Source organism: Rhipicephalus microplus, chromosome 4, assembly GCF_043290135.1.
Source record: "Rhipicephalus microplus isolate Deutch F79 chromosome 4, USDA_Rmic, whole genome shotgun sequence".
NCBI lineage: Eukaryota > Metazoa > Arthropoda > Arachnida > Ixodida > Ixodidae > Rhipicephalus > Rhipicephalus microplus.
In genome coordinates, this window is record NC_134703.1 from 115328601 (window position 1) to 115352381 (window position 23781).

Genomic DNA, 23781 nt, shown 5'->3' on the forward strand with positions numbered 1-23781 from the left:
AGCGACCCGGCCAAAGCACTTGGTAAACGCCCAGCCATATTGAACTGGTCGGCTGCGTTCATACTTGCGAACATCGTCGATAAAAAGCAAATATTACGCATATCGGAGGCTTAACATCAATACGTAAGTATTTGGTGTGTTCCTTTACTACGAAATAAAGAGATACAAAAATCTAAAGACGTATATGCTGTGCTGAAAATGTGACGCTATGCACGAAAAATTCCTCAGCCGATGATCTGATGCTGCCACCTTGCATGGTACAAATGGAACTATAGAACAGTATCAAAAGTGGCTGCGAAAGAGACCAGGACTCGTGTAGCACGACCGGCAGTTTCGACGACATTTGCCGCAAACTCATAGGTACGCGGCTATTTTTTCTTTTTTTTTTCATTACTTCACTCTTCAATTCGGCTGCGCTCACCAGCTTAAAGGGGCACTGACACAAACATTTCGTATCTTGTTTCGGTTGTGGTAGATAGCTAACGAACCACTTATCACGGTTGCAAAGCTCATTTGCGTCACGGCGCCACGGTTGATTGTTTAGAGATGATTTTATGCCACATTGTAGCGCTTTCTGTTTTAGAGAGTGCTCGACAAGATGCGATGCGGTTTCCGCGTTAAGATAGCTAGCGAAGTGAACACAAAACGCTGCATGCTCAAGAGCACCGCCTAGACAATTCTTTTCAACGAAGGCTCCCTTCGAGATGTTGTAAATATTGCCACAATCCTTCTTCAAGCTTTGTTACCACTCCATTGCACTGTCATCGCAATTCTGAGCGCGAACCACGCCTGCAGTGTTCGAGATGTGATCAGGACTGTAGTAGATCGTTCTGTTAATATCACGCTCACTTCGCGAACATTACAGATTATCCTGGAACCTACGTGGCCACTAGCGATAACGCTAGAATATGGCGACGTGCTTCACCGCTTGTCAGTTGATCGACGGCTGACGCTCTGTTCACCGCTGGCAGTACCAGTGTATCGCTGCACTCTGAATTTCCGTTCACCGGACACAAGTTTGGCCCAAGTAAACAGTTTCATTTTAGACAAGTCGTCTCTTTCTTCGTCAGCATCCCGACCCCGTGACATCCCCTAAAAATGCGCTGCCAAGGCAAGAACATCAGTCCATATCAGTCTTTGTACTCCCGCGCAACCCTGTCCCCGCTTTCCGTTGAAATGGTCAGTACAGCGCTCGCAAGGACCGCAACAGCTAACTCGAACTCATGGCGCAGCTGGTGGTTGGTTGTTTACACGGAAACCAAAGGCGCATTTGCCACGACATGCACTCGACGCTAGATCATTCATTTGATATTTCGTAAACGATGTGTGTGTCCCCACAAATCAATCCCACTGGCGAGTAGGAACAGCGGATCATTACCCGCGGAGCTCTTCTCTTATGAGATGGACTGATAGCTGCAAGCCCTGCAGCTGTCGCCCTGGCGCGTACCATGCAGTATATGGCACGGGGAGGAGTCCTTCTCCGGGAAAGCTTACGGTGCCTGAGTGTGCGTCGAGGCATGCACCCTATAGGAAAGCTAAGCCATTCACTGGTATACGTCAATTGTGGTTGGTATGTCTGTCGTGAAGAGGTAACAGGCACGACGAGCTTGCAGCAGGACTCACCTATCTGGGGTCTGGTTCAGATAAATGACGTGATGGGGCGCTTGCTTGAGCACCAGGAGTGATAAGGCCAGGTCGGGATGAGGGTCCACAATATGAAGCGCCACCTTTTGGTACCTCAATCCCTGTTAGAAAAACTGCTGGGTGCCCTGCACGATTGGGAATCGAATCCAGTAAAACCTGCAATGGAGGCGGATGCTCTTGCTCTTTGACCGCTGCCTTTTCAAAGGCGTAGTGGCCATGTCTTCGTGTTTCGGCACCTGACCATAAGTTGAAGTGAAACTGCATGCCCAGGCGCATACAAATAAAAATGAGGATTCAAATTGCTTACATAACCTCGCAGCTTTCTAATGCTGATCAACCGGTATACTCGTCCCAATTATTGCTGGTCAATGTCAGCTTTCGATGCCGGAGTATCTGTCTTCGGTTCAAATTGACACTGGATACTCACCGGTTTTTCCAACGGGGAGAGATGTACCACGACCTGGCGCTGGGCGATGCCCGTATCTCTTCCCCTCCCACTCTCTTCTATTTTTCATTCTCTTGCCCCTCCTTTTTATCAATGGCGTGATGCGTGCTTCCATATAGTATATAGAAGTAAGCATCCTTTCCAACCTATAGAATCACTGTCGGTCCTTGAAGCAAGAGCTCAAAAAATAAAATAAGCGAATACAAACAGATTTTAAATACGAATGAGACGTTCAGATAAATTGTACAGCCGCTGCTTCTTGTAAGGTGGTTTTCATATCCATGGCCGCGATTTTTTATCCACGTTTTATTTATTTGCTAACTAACACTTTCTGATAGGTTAGTTGGTTCATTGCTGAAAAAGAACGTCTTAAACTGCGCGAGAAGATGAAGACAAGTAACGAACCATTAGGAAACCAACGAGGGTGATTGTATTTTTGTCGGCACATGCGCGATGCAAAGATTGGTCACGTGTCCAGGTTCCTGCTTGAAATATTTGTTCCTTGCTTTCCGGAAAATAAAAGGTTGCTCGCCGTGTTCCGAATGCTTTCTTATTCGTGTTTTCGTCTTTTATCGCAGTTTGAAAAAATTGCTATGGAACTTCTTGTCGTGCCGCCACCGTCTTCACCCCACTTCTTAGAGCAGGGTGAACCGCTCACTCGACCAAATGTAGTAATGTATCTCCCCAAATTCACTGCACACAGTGCACATCAGAGGAGGAGTCATCATAATCATCAGCCTGACTACGTCCACTGCAGGACAAAGGCCTCTCCCATGTTCCGCCAGTTAACCCGGTCCTTTGCTTGCTGCTGCCAATTTATACCCGCAAACTTCTTAATCTCATCTGCCCACCTAACCTTCTGTCTCCCCCAAACCCGCTTCCCTTCTCTGAAAATCCAGTTAGTTACCCTTAATGACCAGCGGTTATCCTGTCTACGCGCTACATGCCCTGCCCATGTCCATTTCTTCTTCTTGATTTCAGCTATGATATCCTTAACCCCCGTTTGTTCCCTAATCCACTCTGCTTTCTTCTTGTCTCTTAAGGTTACACCTACCATTTTTCTTTCCATTGGTCGCTGCGTCGTCCTCAATTTAAGCTGAACCCTCTTTGTAAGTCTCCAGGTTTCTGCTCCGTAGCTAAGTACCGGCAAGATACAGCTGTTATATACCTTCCTCTTGAGGGATAGTGGCAATCTACCCGTCATAATTTGAGAGTGCTTGCCGAATGTGCTCCACCCCATTCTTATTCTTCTAGTTACTTCAATCTCGTGGTTCGGCTCTGCGGTTATTACCTGCCCTAAGTAGACATAGTCTTTTACAACTTCAAGTGCACTATTACCTATCTCGAAGCGCTGCTCCTTGCCGAGGTTGTTGTACATTACTTTCGTTTTCTGCAGATTAATTTTAAGACCCACCTTTCTGCTCTCCTTGTCTAACTCCGTAATCATGAGTTGTAATTCGTCCCCTGAGTTACTCAGCAATGCAATGTCATCGGCGAAGCGCAGGTTCCTAAGGTATTCTCCATTGACTCTTATCCCTAACTGTTCCCATTCTAGGCTTCTGAAAACCTCCTGTAAGCACGCGGTAAATAGCATTGGGGAAATTGTGTCCCCCTGCCTTACACCCTTCTTGATTGGTATTCTGTTGCTTTCTTTATGAAGCACTATGGTACCAGTTGATCCCCTGCAGATTTCTTCCAGAATGTTTATATATACTTCATCTATGCCCTGATTCCGCAGTGTCTGCATGACGGCTGATATTTCTACTTAATCAAACGCCTTCTCGTAATCTATGAAGGCTATGTATAGTGGTTGGTTATACTCAGAGAATTTCTCTATTACCTGATTGATAGTATGGATGTGGTCAATTGTTGAGTAGCCTGTTCGAAATCCTGCTTGTTCCTTTGGTTGATTGAATTTTAATGTTTTCTTTACTCTGTTAGCAATTACCTTTGTAAATAGCTTGTACACTACAGAGAGCAAGCTGATCGGCCTGTAATTCTTCAAGTCCTTGTCATCTCCTTTCTTATGTATTAAGATGATGTTAGCGTTCTTCCAAGACTCTGGTACCCTTCCCGCCAGGAGACACCTCGTAAACAGGGTGGATAGTTTTTCTAACACAATCTGTCCTCCATCTTTCAGCAGATCTGATGTTACCTGATCCTCACCAGCAGCTTTGCCTCTTTGCATGCTCTCCAAAGCTTTTCTGACTTCTTCTATCATTACTGGTGGGGTGTCGTCTGGGTTACTGCTAGTTCTTATAGTATTAAGGTCGTGATTGTCTCGGCTACTGTACAGATCTCTGTAAAACTCCTCCACTATTTTAACTATCCTATCCATATTGGTAGTTATTTTGCCTTCTTTGTCCCTTAGTGCATACATCCGCCTTTTGCCTATCCCAAGTTTCCTCTTCAATGCTTTGACACTTCCTCCGTTTTTCAGAGCGTGTTCAATTCTCTCCATGTTAAAGGAGGAGTGCCCATTGCTTAATTAACCATGAATGAGGCGGATCGTGTTCTTAAACCATACAGCAGGGTTGACTCGGCGTGGTTGAGTCCTCTTGTGACACAGGGCTGACGTGGCGAATTCCATAAAGAGCGAAAATGGCATCGAATAGCCTCTTCTGGATATAGTTGCTGCATGGTTCACAGGAGCTCTGACTGTACGTTGTTTCGAATGGGCACCGCTGGATAGGCTTCGTTGAAAGTAGTTCATTTACGCTGACACGAACACTGCGAAGGTATCAACTGGAATATTATCAACGTTAATGCTGCAGCGGCTGTGGCACCTTGTCGAAGTCCAGTTCTCCCTGGTGTCCAAGACAGGCGCGGATATTGAGGTAGAGCGCACGCGATAGATCAAGTCGCAAGGTGAGGACAACGCAGCCACCGTGCGCCGCATGTTCGTAGAAGTGGGCAACGACCAAAACTTCCCGCTCCTCTTGATGCTTCTGCCCGACGCAGAGTAATCTGCATTTCTTGCGAGGATCTTTCTGGGCGGCTCTTCTGGGGTGCCGCTCTATCCTTGCATGCATTCACGTTCACCCCTGAACTGCCATCGCCCAGTCACTGCGAGCCGACCGTACCGTTGCACTTCACGGGCCTCGCCGCCGTATGCGCAAACGTTATCCACCGGAAGTCGATCCCATCGTGGAGCAGCGTTCGACTCCGTGACCTCTCATACGGTTGCCATCAAGTGTTGCTGTACCAGGTGGCCGTCATTGCCGTCGACTGCGCCGATGGTGTCGTGACAACGTGGATTCGTCGGGCCGGTCCCAGACACGTCTGGGTGGACGTGGGAAAACTTTGCCTTCCACTATTGCCCGCAGACTGCTCTAGCGTCGTTTACCCGGTGGAGCATACAGCGACAGCTTTCGCAACTTCATCACGGAGCTCAGGGACATCGTCGAGCTTTAACTGAAGCTCGTTTAATTTTGGCCCAGATATTGACGTTACCCAACTTCTTCAGGATGGGTCTCATAAGAAGCTGCGGTCGCTATCGGCATAATCTTGCGGCCTTCGCCGACATTCAGCTCTACGACGTCTAGCCCAGAGCTGCCCCGACTTTTAAGCACTAGTCGTGCGCACTGATAGCAGGGACCACAATTTACAGTGCGCTGAATGCTCCGGCGATTACTCGCTGTGACCCTGACGATTTGATAGACATAAGCAACGGTCCCGAAGCCGTGATCAACAGTGGTCTCGCGAGGATGACCATGGCCAACACGCATGGTGATATGTGCCTCTGGTTGATCAAGAGCTGCTACCCAATGGTTGCAGTACGGCTGTCCAATCGCTGCATTGTCGGCAACCTGAACTGCGCTCTTTTCGTCGCCCTTCTCGCCAACAGCATCGCGGTAGATAGTCTTGTGCTTCACGGGGACTCCCTAGATTTCACTGAAGCGTTTCTGCTGGTAAGTCTGTCTGCTTAGTCAAATCGCAATGACATTGCCATGATGAAGGTAATATCGCCGATTCCGCTTCTCTCTCTCTTTTAATCCCTCATTCCCCTCTCCCTAGTGTAGGGAAGCAAACTGGGCTTAGTCTAGTTAATCTCCCTACATTTCTGATGTTCTGTCTCTCCTCTCTCCATATTACACAAATTTCTAAACTTGTTAAAGACACCGGAAACGATTTATCTCTTCGTTGCTCTTGCTGCTGACTCGCGAGCCTTATCTATGATCGCAAAAAAAAAGAGACTGTCCTTTCTATGACGCTGTTTTGCAAAAAACATCCCGCTCTGCTGATTGTTTCATTGTTGCTATAGTTCTTTTTAAACTAGACAAACAATTAATTAACCTTGACGATTCAAATTTTCTATAGAGTATACGCCATATTCTAGTTCACATGCTTACTTGTAAGTCTTACTGGCCACGACATTGAGAGTGATTAGGTTCGTGGCATTTTTGTTTTCATATTTGCATCTTCCTTGAAGCGTAATACAGCGCGTTCACCTTTGCATAGTGTTCTACAGCAGGACAACCTCTCCCGTGCTAAAAGCCTGGCGTACTTTTACCTTCTATCGTCGGCAGACCTTTCGGACGGTGACGCCGGAAACTCCGTGCGTTCCCTGTGTATCAGCCTGCCTCGCCCAATGCTCTTGCACATCCACTATCAAAGTGCCACCGCTGACGATGCTGACAGGAGGATTACGTGGATGCGGAGAGCGGACACTCTGGAAGGCTTTTGCGTCCACGTTCCCAACGTCCCCCTGCATCCAGCGTTCTTCGAGGACTACGCTTGAGCCAAGCCGCTGAACCGTGATTTCATGCCAGTGCTGTAGGTTAAGGCTCGGCGAAGATTTTCAGTTGTTGGATGAGGCTTCTGGGCTGCGTAGGCTGTAGAAAAACAAACAGTCGTGCCCCTTTAGGCATTTTTCATTAGAGAACCAGAGCTAAAATGCCGTGGTTCATTGCATGGTTGAACAAGCTTGTGAGCTAAAGGAGCGCCCAAAGCGCCGCGAGAATACGTACCGCATTTTCCACGACGCTGCGTCGCATGCGCTGTTCCCTAGTGGAAATGTCTCGAAATGCCCCCTGGTCTCGGAGGCCTTCGGTGTAGCAATTCCAGTTGTCTCGGGCTTTAGGAAATGGAAAAGGCGAATTCCGGGTCCAGGGGCTTTCTCCCCTGCGGAAGCCGCGGGGAGAAAGCCCCTGGATGCGTTCCGACGACGGTGTAAGATACGAACACTTTTAAATGCGAAGCATTTCTTAGCGAACTTCGGCGACCTTGAGCGTATCTATCTATCTATCTATCTATCTATCTATCTATCTATCTATCTATCTATCTATCTATCTATCTATCTATCTATCTATCTATCTATCTATCTATCTATCTATCTATCTATCTATCTATCTGCCTACGACGTTTAGCTCTCCCGTTCGTTTCGATAATGGTATAAATGCGAAACTTGGTATAACATAACATGACTGTATGAAGAACATATCTGACTAGTCATAACACGAAAATGATGACATGGATGTCATGAATGTAATGGTTTCCATTTCATGGTTCTGCAGCTCTTGCGGTGGTTTCATTCACATGGCATGTTGCAAAACTGGTATGGTATGGCATGATTGCATGGCAAACACAAGTGACAGACACTAACATGAAAATCGGGACATGCGTGTCATGTAACAACATGACTTCATGCTTTCCCTTCCAACACGACCTGGCTGGACGGGATCGGCGCCGAAAGGGAAGAACAGCGTCGATTGGTCACGCAGGTAGTCGAAATTCTCGGCCTTTAGTTAGTGGCTGAAATATTAATTCGTTGTTGCTGAGTAAAAGGTAGATAGAAAAGCTTATAACAAGGACATGATGTGGGCACCTACTGTATGCACCCATTATGCTACGTAAGACACGTGCTTGCTCAGCTCTTTAGGTTTCTTTTTTATTGCGAATGCATTTCTTAGTCGGAGAATGTCAGGCGTCTGTCGGTGTCCACGTGCCGGCAGGTGTTATCCACTCCAATTCCCTCTTTCATAGCAACAGCTGCGGGCGCGCGTGCTTATCCTCGCCCCCAGCAACCGGAGCAGGTGGTGCGGGCGGAGTTTATAGCTCTGCGACGCCTGCCTTACTCAGCCCGTACACAGTTGAGAGTTTGCACCCATCCGGTTTACTCTCCTACGTCCGTGTTTTGATCACGCAACCCAAATATGTGTTCAGGAGTAGCGGAGAGTGCGTGCATAGCCCCCGAGATTGCGGGCGCGCGGCAGGTTTTTCTCGCACCTGCAATCTCGGAGGCCATGGTGCGTGGAAAGTAGGAGCGCGCTCTGGCATGAGAGGGCGCTCGCATCGCGAAAGATCGGCGGAGCTCCCGCGTGAGTGGGTGGTAGGTGCGGTGCTTCGCCACTTCTCTCGTCGTTTACTGTCTCTCCTCCCTGCACCCCACTCTCCCGCCCGCTCGCTCGTACGTATATCAGTGACGTATATATGGAGCGAAGCGCGTGCCTCACTCTTGACCATTCGCTTACTGATGAATGTGTAAATAAATGTTTACGGTTGAAGTCCTCGTCTCGTCATTAATTTACGACATTAAAATTACCATGCCATGCATTCTCGCCGCAAAAAAAAAAAAAAAAAAACGCATTCGCATTTCCTCACGGGAAGGCGATGGCATTTTTGCGCTCCGGAGAGGGCAGCTCTCGCGTCTGCAGGAGACGCTGTCGCTTTTCAGCCGGCGGGTGGTGACGCCAGAATTCTGGGCGCAGTCATTGTAGCCAACACTTATTATATATAAGAAGTATTGAATTAACCCCAAATCTGCGTCCAATATGCAAATGAATGGGTGGTTCTTGAAGAAAGTGAAAAGGAGCTAATTTCTGTCTGCCTAATCTGGAGACTCGGCTAAGACCCTTGTAGGGTATGGAAGGAGGGGATAAAAATAGTATAAATGCAAAGAAGAGTGTGTATTTACCGCACAGGAGCGACAGAAAGATTAGATAGGAACGATGGGGGTCACCGCCAAAGGAGTCCGAGGACGGGACACCGCTCGGCGAGAGCTACATGGCGCCAGGAGATCATGGACGGCGGGCTGATCAGCGAGGGCTAGGCTGGCGTCGGAGATCGCGGACGACACAACCGGTCAGCACAAATACACCAAGCGAGTCCGTGCCATATTGACGGCACTCCCATAGCACCCTCCGATATTCTCCTCTCCTTTGAAACTAGCTAGCGCCGACACGTTCGGACACGCACCCGCTTGCGATCAGGACGACGGTCAAAAACCAAGTCCTTACGGAATACGTGAATTCACACATTCCATAAGTTCACATAGGAGGTCGTCAAAGTTTGCCGAAACTAAGAAGGATCGTAAGGAATTTCCTCCCTGACCGAAACTGTTAATTTGCACTCGCGGCTGCCATCACTGGTAGGTAATCAGGACATTACAGGGGTGGCCAAACTGACGATAAGTTCACAGGCCACTATGCCACGCATTTCTGTGCCCTGGGAACGTCTGGACACCCCTATATGTCACTGAGAGGAGTCCTGGAAATCATAGCATGGCTTCATTAGAAAAGCTCATTGCCTCACAAATCAACTGCCACAAAACTTGTTATAATCCGTCCAGTACGAGTGGAGTTAGAGGTTTGTTGCACACATTGTCTTCCCTCTCTTTTCGTACTAGTGAGCGTGTTATCTCGCCTCGTACCCCCCTCTCCAGTCTAGACACATCCGCACCTTTCCTCGAAATTGCACGAGCTATGTCATCAAGTTACTATTTCTTGACCACGGTAACATGTTTTTGCATTTCTTAATGCATCTGATGACAGCAACTTTACAGGCCATTCTTTCTTCACTTAACTACCATGATGCCTTTCCTACATTTAGAAATAGCAGGAATAGAAATGCCCAGCCATTGCCGGAGTAGGAATGGCCTAAGTTTTTTCATTCCAGGGAATTAAATGGAATAGAACTGCCGCAAGTCCCCGTAATGTAATTGAAATGGGATGGGGGCACCCGTTCCACAACACTAGTTGTGAGCACCATTCAGCAATCAGCTGTAGGATATTACGAAGACATCTTGGTCGAATTTTATGTGCTGTAGTATTATTGTCGAGATAAGCTTATTTATTTTAGTATCTCTTGAGCGCTTCCTAATGTCAACTACCCTCCCCACCCTTCTGCCAATAAACATTCATCTTTCCTAAATCACTGCAAAAATTTCCTTACAAAACTGCTGATACAAGTGAGTGATTTCCTTCACTAGCTTATTTGTCATTATTATTAAATAAACCTTAGCATTGCATTCACATGGTCGATACCAGTCAAGTAAGAAAACTCCCCAAAATGCCGAGAGATAACAGAATTCCTCTGTCCCGTTACAGCTTGACGCAATTTGTTTTCGCCAGTGACAAAGTGTCATGTAGGTCATAGATGGTAGGTTCCTACCCATTTCCTTTTCGTCATAATTCCCTTCAAGTCACCAAGTGTGAGAGCTGCGTCCCACTACATAAAATAATGCAGCCACTGTTTCATTGGTATAGATTAGCATGGCAACCGCATATGGTGTGCATCGTCGCAACATTTAATAATTGGAAACCGATGTGATATCTATGGACAGAAGCAGGTCAGTGCAGTGGAAAGTGAAGAGGCACTCTATGCTCGCGAATTGTGAGGAGGCTGCTTTGTCTTTGCCACAATATAGATGGTTGCTTTACGATTTGTACTCATTTCCCCCTTCATTTTGTGTGTAATTGTAACTTACTTCAACGTGGAACACGATGCTGCGTAATCAAGGCGGCCTGGCATCAAATTTTTCAAAACAAGTTCTAAAACACGCTTCCGTGCCCTCCTACTCGCTTGCCATCCTTCCACGGACTGCCTTATTGGTTTACTTCATGTGCCACCTATATGCAGTGGACAGTGCAAATATGCCACCACTTTCAAGGGACACTAAACAGCAGAACCATTTTTCTCTTATTACTAATGTAGTTTTTCAAAATGCCAGAAACGCCCCACTTGCAGCGAGGAGACGCTCACATGGGGTAATATACTGGTTCTCGAGGAAAAGCTTCCCACAGAGTCAACACATCAAAACCTATAGACCATTTTCCACAGCTCGTTTGTTCAATCAAAACTAGATGGTGCTACAGTTAGCACATTGTGCTTTTCTTCCTTTGTTTTTGACACTGCATAACCAGCCTTTAAACTTGAATTGAAATTCTCAACTTTTTCCATCATACTTGCAAGTCATAATAAGCTCGGGTGGCATACTTCAATGCTTGACAGTATCTGAAAAAGTCGCCGATACTCCAAAGAGACAGATATGTTGCTTGCACCACTGAAAAGATGCTTAATTTAGCAACATTCTTGCTAAGTTAACACCACTGCTGCTGCTGATGAAACCACCAGCATGCTGCTGCTATCTGCGGGAGCAAATGCAAAACAATGTGGCAAGACACCTGCCAGAATTTCTTCCATGCCTCCCACTGCATGGGGATAGTTGTCCTGTCTGTCAAAAAGTTCTCGGCTCTTTGGAACAGGCACGGAGAAGTCGCACCTACTCACTAATCCATGACGGCTTTGTCACAAGATTCGCAGTCTTTTTAAGTTCGGACGAAAATTTACTGGCATTTCCAATGACCACATGAAGTATAGTTGACGTTATGTTACCCATCTTGCTTGAGGTGACGGAGCTGCGGACTTCAGTAATCAATGTTTACATCCTTGAATTCTTTAACGAAAGACTGTTACTAATTAATCTACAATGACTTCACGAATAAACAGATCTACCATATCAAACTAACAATTTACCCTTCTAGTGAGCTCACAGACACCACTAGCACTTCACTTTTAACATCATTGACTAATGCATATATAATTATTTTTGCCAAGGTTGCACTGTCTAGTTTGAAACTTGTTTGCAGAGTAACTGAAAAAAAAAAAAAAAGCAAGTTAATGTTTATAAAAACATGCAACAACATGAATGACCTCACACGACGTGCAATGCTTTACTTTCTGATAGCAAACAAATAACCAGTGTTTACTGATCCTTTCATGCAGGCTCAAGCTATGTTAGACTGAGTGGTATTGTCTGAGAGGTATGGTTTGACAGGTATGATCAAAATAGTGCGTGTGAACTATACAAGCAATAAAGTCCTTTAGCAAGTTACGGAAATTCAGTACGCAAATATGGTAAGGAAGTATAGTAGCGTTCTGCCTTTCCACTGAAAGTGTCAACAATGCGTAGATTGACAGGCCACTCGTGTTGTCTTCGCATGAGAGACAGTTACTGCGTCGTTCAACCCCATTCTTCACCCTCTTTCTTTCCAAGAATCTCTATCCTTGACAGGCCACAACAAGCCATCATAACAACACAGTAATTCACTGTTAAAAGGTCAGCAACCGGAAAAGAAGGATCGGCATGGTAATACTGAGCCATATTTGCATGCTGTATTTTCCTAACTTGCTAGAAGACCCTAATATTGGCCAGCCTGAAGTTAGCCAAAAGTTAAGTTGACAAAGAAACATGCAGTAACCTACACTAGCTGACAGCCAACATTAGCCACTACTAAGCAAAGATGCACTAGCTGACAGCAAGCCATCAAGATTCACCTTTAGAAAGCATGACCCAACATTAGGCAACACTAGCACAGTTTACACCAACACAACACATTTTACGAGAGTAACACTTCATTTCTGGTTCTTTAGTACCAAACACCAATACTCAGCATGTCCAGTTTCACGGTGAAATTAGCCAGAAATTTACTTTGGAGTGTGTGTTTATGCGTTTGTCCATGTTCATGTCAAGAGCTCGTGAACAATGACAATGTAGGACTAAGTGATGCACTTTCCTTAACACTGTATACAAGTAAAAAATTAAAAGCTTTATTAAACATGCAAAAGATCGCTTTATACAAGTAGCAAGTTACATCTCAAGGCAAGCAGCACACTGAAAAACTGTCAGCATAATAAAGTATTTACACAAATCTGACATTTGCGAAGAGTGATTGACATGTGGGGTTTAATGTCCCAGCACCGCCATGTGATTATGAGAGACGCCGTAGTGGAGGGCTCCGGAAATTTTGACCACCTGGGATTCTCAAACGTGCACCCAAATCTGAGCACACGGGCCTACAGCATTTTCTCCTCCATTGAAAATGCAGCGACTGCAGTCGGGATCCGATCTCGCAACCTGTGGGTCAGCAGCCGAGTACCTTAGCCACTAGACAACCGCAGTGAGGCCGTTTGCGAAGACTATGCTTGAGTAAGCAATGATGCTCAAATTTGTCACGGTTAAGTAACTGGCAGGCTGTAAGGCTATGAAAGACTGCACAATAAAAATAATTAAAACAATATAAACTAGAGCCATAATGCCTAAACTACCATTTGTGTCACACAAATCTTCGAGCCTCATAACATCATTTTAGTTGAGGATAATGTAAAAACTAATCACTAAATAATTATGCCACTGTATACGTTTCCACTCATGTTGAATAGAAATAAGGGGACAAGTTTCAGTTTTCCAGTGTTTAGGCTTTACAGGTGAGTATGCTTAAAATGTCTTGCTGTGTCATGCAGTAGACTTATTTTTGCATGGCCGTTAAAAATCTCACGATTGTACAGCGCCCTTTGTCAGAAAGGCAGGGCAGCTTGAAAACAATGGCACGGACCATAGACTGCGGCCTTCCAAATTATTTACACACTGCAACACTACCGGTTAAATCTGCTTCTTAGGAACTTCTTGACACTTGATGGCGTCCGGGTGGATCTGGGCTTTGTTCCTTTTGATGGAGTTCCCATGCTTGTCTGAAAAAAATGAAACGCAAAACACATCCTAAACAAGACCTCCACTGAGAAGCGAAAAGACAAGAAAAGAAATTTTTTGTAGAGCATCGATGAAATTAGTAAGTAGCAATGAAAAAGTAAACACATGGCTGCATCATTAGTCATGAAAGCTATCTACGCTGTGCAATAAACTGTTTGCTAAAAGACAACAACAACAGCATAAACATCGGCCCTATCTCCAAAAGGCGTTCAAAAAGAACGATGCATATTGATTGGTGGCTGCTAGATACATGCAAAACAGCAAAGCTAAGTGACGACTTGCAGGAAACAGTTTGTACAAGTATGCAATATTTTACAAAGTCCCCTTAACAAAGGGCAATACAACCAAACCTCGATATAACAAACCCGGATATAAAGAAATACCGGTTAGAATGAAGTAAATGTAAATAGTGTTAGGAATAAACCTTTGTAACGAATTTTCCGGATATAACAAAGTTATTTTCGTGTAAGATGCAACTTCATTATATTGAGGTTTGCGTGTAGACGTGGAATTCCTGGAGCTTGGTAGTACTTTTGAGAAAATTGCATAAGTTCCAAGAAGATGGAAGGTGAGGCTTCAAGAAAAGATCAGCAAATTCTTATGCACAAAACGGTAGCCGACTATGTTTGAAGTTTAACCAGAATTCTCATCGCTTATGTAGAACTTGTAGATTGTTTTGTGTGCATGTAAACGTATCTACAAGTGCTGCAGAGCCCGTGGCAATTGCAGTGTGGTTGGACATGAGCCTTTTATTTTTTTGTTAAAAGCTCAGTAAGTCGGCTCGGAATTATTTTAAACCTCCTGAACAAGCATGAATACAAGCACACCAATTCGTGCAGATCGCCACAGTGATCCCATTTGGGGAATATGGCAGTGTTGCAGGCCACACAGACACCACATTTCAAAACGATTCCCGCGCCTATCCTCCACATGCCAGTCTATTTCACCTGCACAGTGACATAATCTTGAACACCGGCTAAATTTCATATAACCTACATCGAGTGGTCCTTTGCACTATGAAATGGTGCCTTGGCCCTCCAGTGGTGTAGTTCTTACCACACAACCCACATTTTCATATTCCTGTGCTGCCCACTAACCACCTTGGAAAAACCCGGACGTCTAGAACAATTGGTATCGCCAGAAAAAAAAAATTGCCTTTGAGAACATTGAGTGTTTCACGACTTTACTGCTAAGGCAAGGTTGAATGCCCTAGCTCTAGCAGTAAAGGCATTGACGAGGTGCCAATGCCTCGCACTGTGCTTCGTCACACGCCTTGCTCATGCGAACGACGTCTAGAAGCCTCACTCGATCATTGGCAGCACACTGATGACTTAATTGCAGACGTGTTATGTGTTGAAGTGGGCATAGTCATGACAGAGGTCGACCAATATTTTCTGCCAAGGAGGACAGGAAAGCAGAGGGAAACAAAGAAGCCGAAATGGTTGTCCAAAACCCTGTAACTATATTATAGCACTTATTTGCAATTTCTATTTTCACTTTTGCAACGTACAAGTGCACGCCATTTCTTCATCACAAATATCGGACCACGAGGTTATTCACTGACCCTTTAAGACAACGTGCAACATTACTCCACATTGTATAGACATGCAACAGTATACCACACGACATGTAGATAATGTAACAATGAATGTGATGCACACACAATCATACAATCGGACATGCGGACAAGCACTTGGACACACATACACAAATACACGCAGCCACCATTGCACAGACATGGATAGTACTGGAGTCTTTGAACGCTAAAATGTGTTCTTTAACAGAACCTGAGTGGTGATCCCTATATTAGCTAAAACAGTTTGGTCTTGTTTAATATACCTAGGGGAAAAATATGAGGGAAAAGCTGACTAATAACAAATTATTCCTAGGGGTTCCAAATTTTTAGAACAAATAAAAAAATTTCCTCTTTATGGGGTTCATTTCTCGTAAATCCCAAATAAACCGAATATCAAAGTTAAATTTTCCTTTATAAGTTGTTGCAATGTCTTCTTTTTCTTTGGTATGAAAATGTGTCACATTGTTGCTGATAAACCTTCTCTTCCATCTTTTTTTTTTTTCACTTCCTGTTCATTTACCCTGTTAATAAGGCTGTTGATGTGCACTACTCTAAACTCACAAACGTACTTTCGTGGGAGCCGGAGCTTGTTCTTGTTCATAGACACGGCGTGAAAAATTAGCCAAGAATTGAGCCTGTCAAACTGCTTCTAAGCCTTTTAGTGCATTAGCGTTAGCAGAAATTCCAGTTTCGGTGTCGCTTATTGTCAGCGAAAAAACATCATCTTATGCATGACCGAAAAATCGATAAATATGTGAATAAAATAAATAATAAAAATTTCCGGGTCTGAGTGAGGATCGAACCCAGTTCGTCTGGCAAGCAGTTGTTCTATGACACAAGAAGTACTCTGGTTTGGACTAGCTGGATCACAGTACTCATTTTGAAAAGGGCAGAGCAACGAGACGAGGAAAGAAAGATAGACAAAGAGCTCTTTGTCTCTCTTTATTTCCTCGTGTCATTGCACTGCCCTTTCCAAAACGAGTTCTACAACAAAGCCACGCGTGTGCTTGGAAATGCAGTGAACATAGCAAACTTTTATGCTTATCAAACACACGCGTACTGTCTACAGGCTTCACAATACCGCATGTAATATTGCCTGGTACAAGCGTACCTTTCCATCGGGCGTAAGAACATGTAATTATCATAACGAATTCGAGGTTTGATGCCAGCCACCTATTACAAAAGGCACACTGATTACTGCGCATATTCACTTGAGGCCATACATGAACAGCACTGCCTATATATTTATAAACATACACCTTTTACAGCGAATGCTGTTATGAGATCCCAACTCAGGTCACGCGCAGTTGTCCGTTGCCGCCGCGGGTTTCTATAACCACATCATGCAAAAATAAAAAAACAAAAAAAAAAAACCCCAGCATTATTGACACAGCGGGGCTCGAACCCGGTTCCGCTGGGTGCCAGCCCGGTATTTCACCATTGAGTTACGCCGGTGTTTGTAACCTGTTGTCAAACTTGTCTTAGACAGGCTTGATGTCGGGAAATAGTACGATTTATAAAGTGTTTTAAAACACCGAAAGAACAACCAGTTGTCGCACAATGTGAATAGCGTAACGAGTGGGCCGTCCGATGCTCCAACCCATCACAAAAGCTTGTTCTCGTACACTATTAGGTGTGGCACATACCCACTTCAGCCATATTTCCTCATCATCTTCGTTACTGCATGAACAATTGGCAAAAAATTCCTCGCAAGTGCTTAGCGTATACCACGTTTCTCAGAATAATGACGAGAAATAGCATAACGAATGCCAGCCTACTACCCTAATAAATTTATTAATAATGACGTAGTGGGTATCAAGCAAGTGTGCTTGCGGTAGTTACTCAATGAGTGTTTCTAAAAGGCTCTGAAAGGAGGCCGCTATTCTAGCTTTCGCTGTGCCTGTGCTGTGCCTTCCGCACAGGCTTGGCGTTTTTTTTTTAACATTTTTCTTGCTTGGCATAAGCTAGCACACTGAGAAAACGTGAAAATTTTTTCATGCGCCAGTGTTTTTTTTTCTTACTTAGGCACCCAAGCGTGTTCATGATTTGGCTTGTTTGAAGCATTCATCTTTTTCGATCATTTTTATTGCTTGGGCATGTGCTGCCGAGCTTCAAGAAATCTTAAAATTTTTTTTAATAAGCTGATGTCTCTCCGTAATTTTTTTATGCTTTGCAAAGTGGTGCTCTGAAGTTGCGTGTGCATTTGATAGCACGATGCAGCTGGTTTAAAACGCGTACTTTATAGATCATTTTTCTTGCTTAGAATGTGCTACCATGCTTGGGGAAGACGTGCAATTTTTTTTTTTTCAGGTGCTGACATCTCTCTCTTTCTCTTTATTTTAGCTTTATTTTCCAAGGCAGAGTGGCGGCTTTTACTTGCACACATGGTGCGACTGGTTTCGGTTTCGACCTTTGCATGGCTATCACTTCTCTCGCCCACAAAGCTGATTCCTATGCGACTTCCAATGTCTCAAAGGGCGACCATTTGCGATTCTCCCGTTTGTTGCTCCTCGGGGCATGACTACATGTTTCCATGCAGTGCTAATTTACACAAACGGCGCCACTGTGGTTCCGCTTTCTCTTTTGGAGAATTGGAAAAATTAACTCTGTCTCTTAAGCAATAAGACGTATCGGAGCTTTTTCACTGATTTTGCTGCCCGGACGGGCTCACAACCATGGCGATTTCTTCTGCGTGCTCACTTGTGCAGTTTGCTTATGCTACGGAAGGTAACGCCATTTTCTCTGCTGCTAGTGAGTGGAGCGGTGATTCTTCCGATGCAGACTATTCTCCAAGCGCCGAATCTGATTCATTAGATTTCAATTGATGAGACGAGGATTCACCAAACTAGGTTGATGAAGCGCTACTGAGCTGGTGTTTCATAGCTGTCTCGTCAAGAATGAGACAATGCAGAGGCTCAAGTGTATTTGTCTACATGATTTGATGCAACCAAAGTGTTGCCTACGACAGGTTACACGTGAAAGGCAACAATGCTACTTCCTCGGCCTCTCCTTCTCTTTCAACCTCTGTGGAAGTTCAACTGATGTGGTGGACAGAGGTGTGCTCCCTGTAAGTCTCGAGTTTCAAACCTGCCTCGTAGGCATCAATATATGTAAGGACGTCTGAACTTTTGGGTGCTAAAACTCTTTGGCAAACGTTTCCAAACTTCCTGCCATGACTTCAGGTCCCCACCTGTGCCACATTTATCATATTCATGTTGGAAATAGAGTGTTCTCGAGTCCATACATTTGCGACCACAGCAAAGCTTGAAAGGCAGCTATGTCGCAATACGTGTGTAATGGGGTGAAGCATGTTAATCTGCAGGGGCCACTGTTAATTGGACATTAAGTGTGTTTGTCTTCAGGAAGCCTGAATAGTAAAATTTAGGTGCAAATTGAATCTAATAGTAAACAGTACCTAAAAGAACATTTGAAATTTTGTACATTCAACGACCACTAATTTAAACCGAAAGCGTTATCAGGACTGCAGCTGTACTGAACGTCCTAGAGCAGCTGTGCTGCACAACATGCCTCTTCTGCTTGAAAAACAGCCTCCCTTACCCCTCCCTTTCTCACACCAAGAGACAGAGATGACACTTACTTGACTGTCACATGACTTCGCATGATTATTAATTGGCTACAGAGAAAGGTTAGTACACAGACAACGAGAACACCTACCAGGAGAAAATACTTACTCAGAATGTAATCTATGACCAGGAAAAGAAAGAGTGCAGTTGGGGCTGAGAATCACATCTACGATGAGCAAAGGCAAGAGTGTGGAACATTCAGAACAACACCCTTTAACCCAAGAAACTATACAAGCATGTCCAGCACTATGCTGCACACGCTGTGCGACCCTAGTCAAATAAGTGAATCGATTAAATGTTGTGGTTTTGGCACGTTCCAATTCCAACACGGTCACAAGGCACACCATTAGGGGGAAGGGTGTAGTTAAATTTGGCCTTGAGGAGCTCACTAACGTGCACGTAAACCTAAGCTCGCGGTTCTTAAATTTTTGTACTGTTTAAATAATGCTACAGTGACCTCGGTTCAAGCCAATGTCCCTGCGCATAGTAGTACTGTGACACCTTACCTTACTTGACACCTTATCAACACAAAAAAATTCAGTGGTTTTTACCAAGCATTTAATGCTGATCAAGCGACCAAAAGTAGACTTACGCCATATATATTTATATATATATAAAATACCTCACAACATTAAAGTTGAAAGCACAGCAACTCAGACGAATAAAAATATTTAATGTTAAAATGTCACAATGTTCAAAATGTGATTGAGACGCCGCATATAACATGAACAGCAACTCAAGACTAGAGATGAACTAATATAATAAAAGTTATCCTCTCACTAAACCAATGATTGATTTGATTGATATGTGGGGTTTAACGTCCCAAAACCACCATATGATTATGAGAGACGCCGTAGTGGAGGGCTCCGGAAATTTCGACCACCTGGGGTTCTTTAACGTGCACCCAAATCTGAGCACACGGGCCTACAGCATTTCCGCCTCCATCGAAAATGCAGCCGGGATTCGAACCCGCGACCAGCGGATCAGCAGCCGAGTACCCTAGCCACTAGACCACCGCGGCGGGGCTACTAAACCGGTAGGGCTCTATAAAAAAATAAATGTAAAAACGTATGTTCCAGTCATCGAAGTGCCCCAGCCGACATGAGAACCATGAAGAAATTCAGATGGGCTCGCCTCGCCACTGCTAGGCAATTGAGTGATTTTTTTATTATTAGGATAGGAACCACAAAGGCACTTGATGGGTTTTCACCGTCGCCGCCATGTTCCGCGTAAACTACAGGTTGGTAACATTCCCCGCGAATACGTTCTACCCGCGCCTAAAATTGCCCAAGCTGGGGTGAGATGAGCGCTGGGCAAGCAGAGATTAAACGAGGCGGTTGATCTCCATCGCGTCGCTTGGAGAGCGCACGCGATACTATCCCACCGCGTGTTAGACCTGCCGTCGAATGCTTAAGCAGAGAGGAAACACACTGCCAGTCTTGAACAAGCATGAAAAAATGCGCGACGGAAAGTGGGGGGGGGGGGGGGGAGCAGCAGCGGTGAACTTTGATTCTAAGGGCGTGGTTGTGATAAGCTGGCACGCGTGCTATATCGGCAAGCATCAGCGCGCGGCTCGTAAACTGTTCTACGTGGCGCGCTCTCAACGGAAGGAGATTGTGCGATAAGAGCACTTTCTCTCTGGAGCGGCCGTAAGTCCTTTCTTACACCGGCGTTTTGCCGAGTGTCGCGATGTCGGATTCTAAAGCGTTAGCTTTCATCTTTCGTATTGTCACGGGGTCGAGAGGTTGCCAAAGGCAGCAGCAGCTGCTGTTTTCATGAGTGCACCTTATTTGGGCGAACCTGTGCCCGGGAAAACAAAACGTCACTCTACAAGGAATACAAGCGGTACACTGATAGCTGCAAACCAGAGCGTCGGCCATCGATAATCTGCCAAGCAGCGAAGTGCATAGGCATTTACACACGTGACATCGAAGATTCCCGCGTTATCGCTAGCGGCTGCAGCGTAAGTTACAGAACAAACTCTAATGTACGCGTTGTGCGCTTAATCTGATCGGAAGGTTGATCTAGATTGTTCCCAGTCATTCGGAAACGGATCACGCAAGGCAGCGTTACACGCGTAATGGTGCGGTAGGAAAAACTGAAAACGCGTGCGGCATTACCATTACAATTGCAAGTTTTTGCTATTGCAATCATCACTCCACCGGTGAAACTGATTATTTTCTTCAGTTTATATGGTTTGGCTAACAGCTTTGCTGTTAAAACATATATTGAGTCGCATAATGAGGTACGCACACAAACACATCCTTAACAAAATTCATGCACGAACCTAAATAGGACGCCACCGAACTAATTTGATATGGACGCGGTTGCGCCCTTTGTATAGCCCACGCGTGTTGCTCGGTTGATGATAAACCTCGACTAAATTTGGCGTTGCACATGCAGATTGCCTTTTAGAAGCAGCTTGGCGTAGCAGGTCATATTGACGCAGAATGGCGCAAATGGCGCAGCACTTCCACCCCTGGTCACTGATTCAGTTGCATAAGTTGCACTACTGCACTTGCCTATGAATGCATGAAAATTATAGGAGATTGGAAAGCATGGTTTGTGGCAGTAGTTCATTATTGTGGTATGCACCTACAAGCCTTTGGGGCACCGGTCTTGTGAGAGTGCCATTCAGTTTGAGCCCACAGTGCCTACATAAACGAAAAGCTGGTTGCTGTGCACAGCAACGCATAAAGATTTTTTGAATTCGAGGCTACATGATTTTGACTATTGTGCCCTGTAAATTTTCGAGCCAATGCAACTGTAAGAAAAAAACCATCATTACATAGAAAGAAGTGCTATTCCCTGCTTAGAGCACAGGCTGACTAATTAAAACAAATTTTATGCACAATGGTAATCTTTCAAAATATTGAACCTAGACAACGTAGATAACAAAAACTTTTTTTTGGTAATGTGGATGACTTCAAAACTCGAGGCTGTCGCTAGCAAGTAGAAACTTCCCTGCAGGCACCACTGCAGTTTTGTAGAATCTAGAGCAAGCCAGACCTCTAGCCATCGCCATAGGGGGTTAGAAGGCCTGCCAGAACTCACCCAGAATGACGATTTGCTGCTGCTGTCATCACTGCTGGTGGAGCGCGTGTCCCTCTTTCGCTTGCTGGCATCTTCCGTCGTGTTGGACTGCTGAGAAGCGCGGCTCTGCGCAGTGGCAGTGGAGGCAACTGCGGAAGAGCCGGAGGCTTTCGAAAAAGGTGGCGTGGAGTCTCCCCTCAACGGTGTTGCGGGGATTGGGAACTGCTGAGTCTCGACGGGGTACACAGACTTCAGGTGCAGAGGTACCATTGAATTTCGCCGGTACAGCTCGCTGTACCTCCCTGTTGGATCACCTGGCAATTTGCTAAGGTCTACCAATGTAGTCTCCGAGCACATGTCCTGCTCTTCGTCGCAGGAAAAGCGGCTCTCTGCGCATATTCAAGAAGGACTGGCGCTCAAGACAGCAGCAATCACTATTTATGGGCATTTGAATAGTGAACTTCAGAAACGATTCAAACACAAACAGAATATTATTGGAATAGTCCTTTATTAGCAAGTAAAGCATTTTAAAAATGGCCCTAGAATTGCACAACATTTCAAACAATTATTTAAAACATTTACTCTGAGACGTGATGTACACAATTACGCACACCGCTTGTATTTGTTATTTGTATAGACTAGAGCCGGGGTATCAAGGACGTCACGGGCCGCATGCAGCTTGACTGGATTAGCGATTAATTTCTAAGAAGAATGCATTGAACACCGCATGCTGCTACCATATTAACCACGACTGTTCCTTCCTTTTGCAACCAAGCGTTTGCAACAACAGAAAATGGTGCTTGCATTATTTTCTTCTCTATGGCAATTATTTAATAATGCTTGGTACGGATAACGTACACAGACAAGGGTGGTCTTGAGCATTTTTTATCTTACGTGGACCATCCTTATGAAGCCACGTTTGTGTCAAAACATAACTGCTGAAGAAGAATTGGCATCCAGATTTCAGAGGATGCCATTCAGTCTTTTTGGAAATAGGTGTAGATATCCATCATAAATCCTGACACCCAATTCCCTTCAGAAATAACCCAGATACGAGATATGGACAGGCCTTTTCTTCAAGTGATGGTATTGTCAGCCGCAATGATGAGGCGGTTGTGGTGCTCGCCTGCTGATCCAAAAGTCGCGGCTTCGATCCCCGTCACGGAGGTCGTATTTCAAGGGAGACGAAATTAGAGGCCTGTCTATTGTACTATGTCAGTGCACAATAAAACGCACCAGATAATCGAAATGTCCGGCGCCCTCCACTATGGCGTGTCAAATAATTATATCGTGATTTTGGCACGTAGAAACCTAGATATTATTGTTCAATGACAATGTTAGCTGATGTTTTGTTGAAAAACACGCTGCCCCAACAGATAGATCTCGGCAGCCTGGGAGCAACACAAGCGCGAAATTTCGACTTGTATGCCTAGCACATTCACAGGCACCTGTGCATCGTAAGCAGTATAACCCATTCCTCCTGGTCAAGCAGGTTTTTGCCCGCATCATCGTCGATGTGCTCACGTCTGCCTTTCTGGCAGCCTTGTCTACCACTTTGGGAACATTCGTGCGTGCAGCCAACAAAAGCGAACCATGCATTTGCCTTCTCCCTGTCGCCCATGCTTCAGGACGTTTGGCAGTGCCTTTACCCCTACAGTGGATCATCGAAACCACCCCAGATGCCCTATCAACGTCGACAACATCGTATGCGCAGCCTATAAAGCAGCAA

The 23781-nt window shown here is 45.1% G+C and overlaps 1 protein-coding gene across 3 annotated transcripts in view; it reads right to left on the reverse strand.

The window, feature by feature from the left end:
* Positions 1-12897: 12897 nt before the first annotated feature.
* The window catches only part of LOC119172314 (uncharacterized), a 63178-nt gene continuing 52294 nt past the window's right edge, over positions 12898-23781 (reverse strand). For 2 of the 3 annotated variants that reach the window (XM_075893581.1, XM_037423369.2), the window contains 2 exons: positions 22074-22441; positions 12898-13840 (listed from right to left, as the gene is read on the reverse strand). In XM_075893581.1, coding sequence (XP_075749696.1) covers positions 13745-13840; positions 22074-22441 — 464 coding nt within the window. In that variant the 3' untranslated portion in view covers positions 12898-13744. Of the gene's footprint in view, positions 13841-19127; positions 19186-22073; positions 22442-23781 lie in introns of all 3 variants that reach the window. The other variant, XR_012894951.1, reaches the window with a different exon arrangement.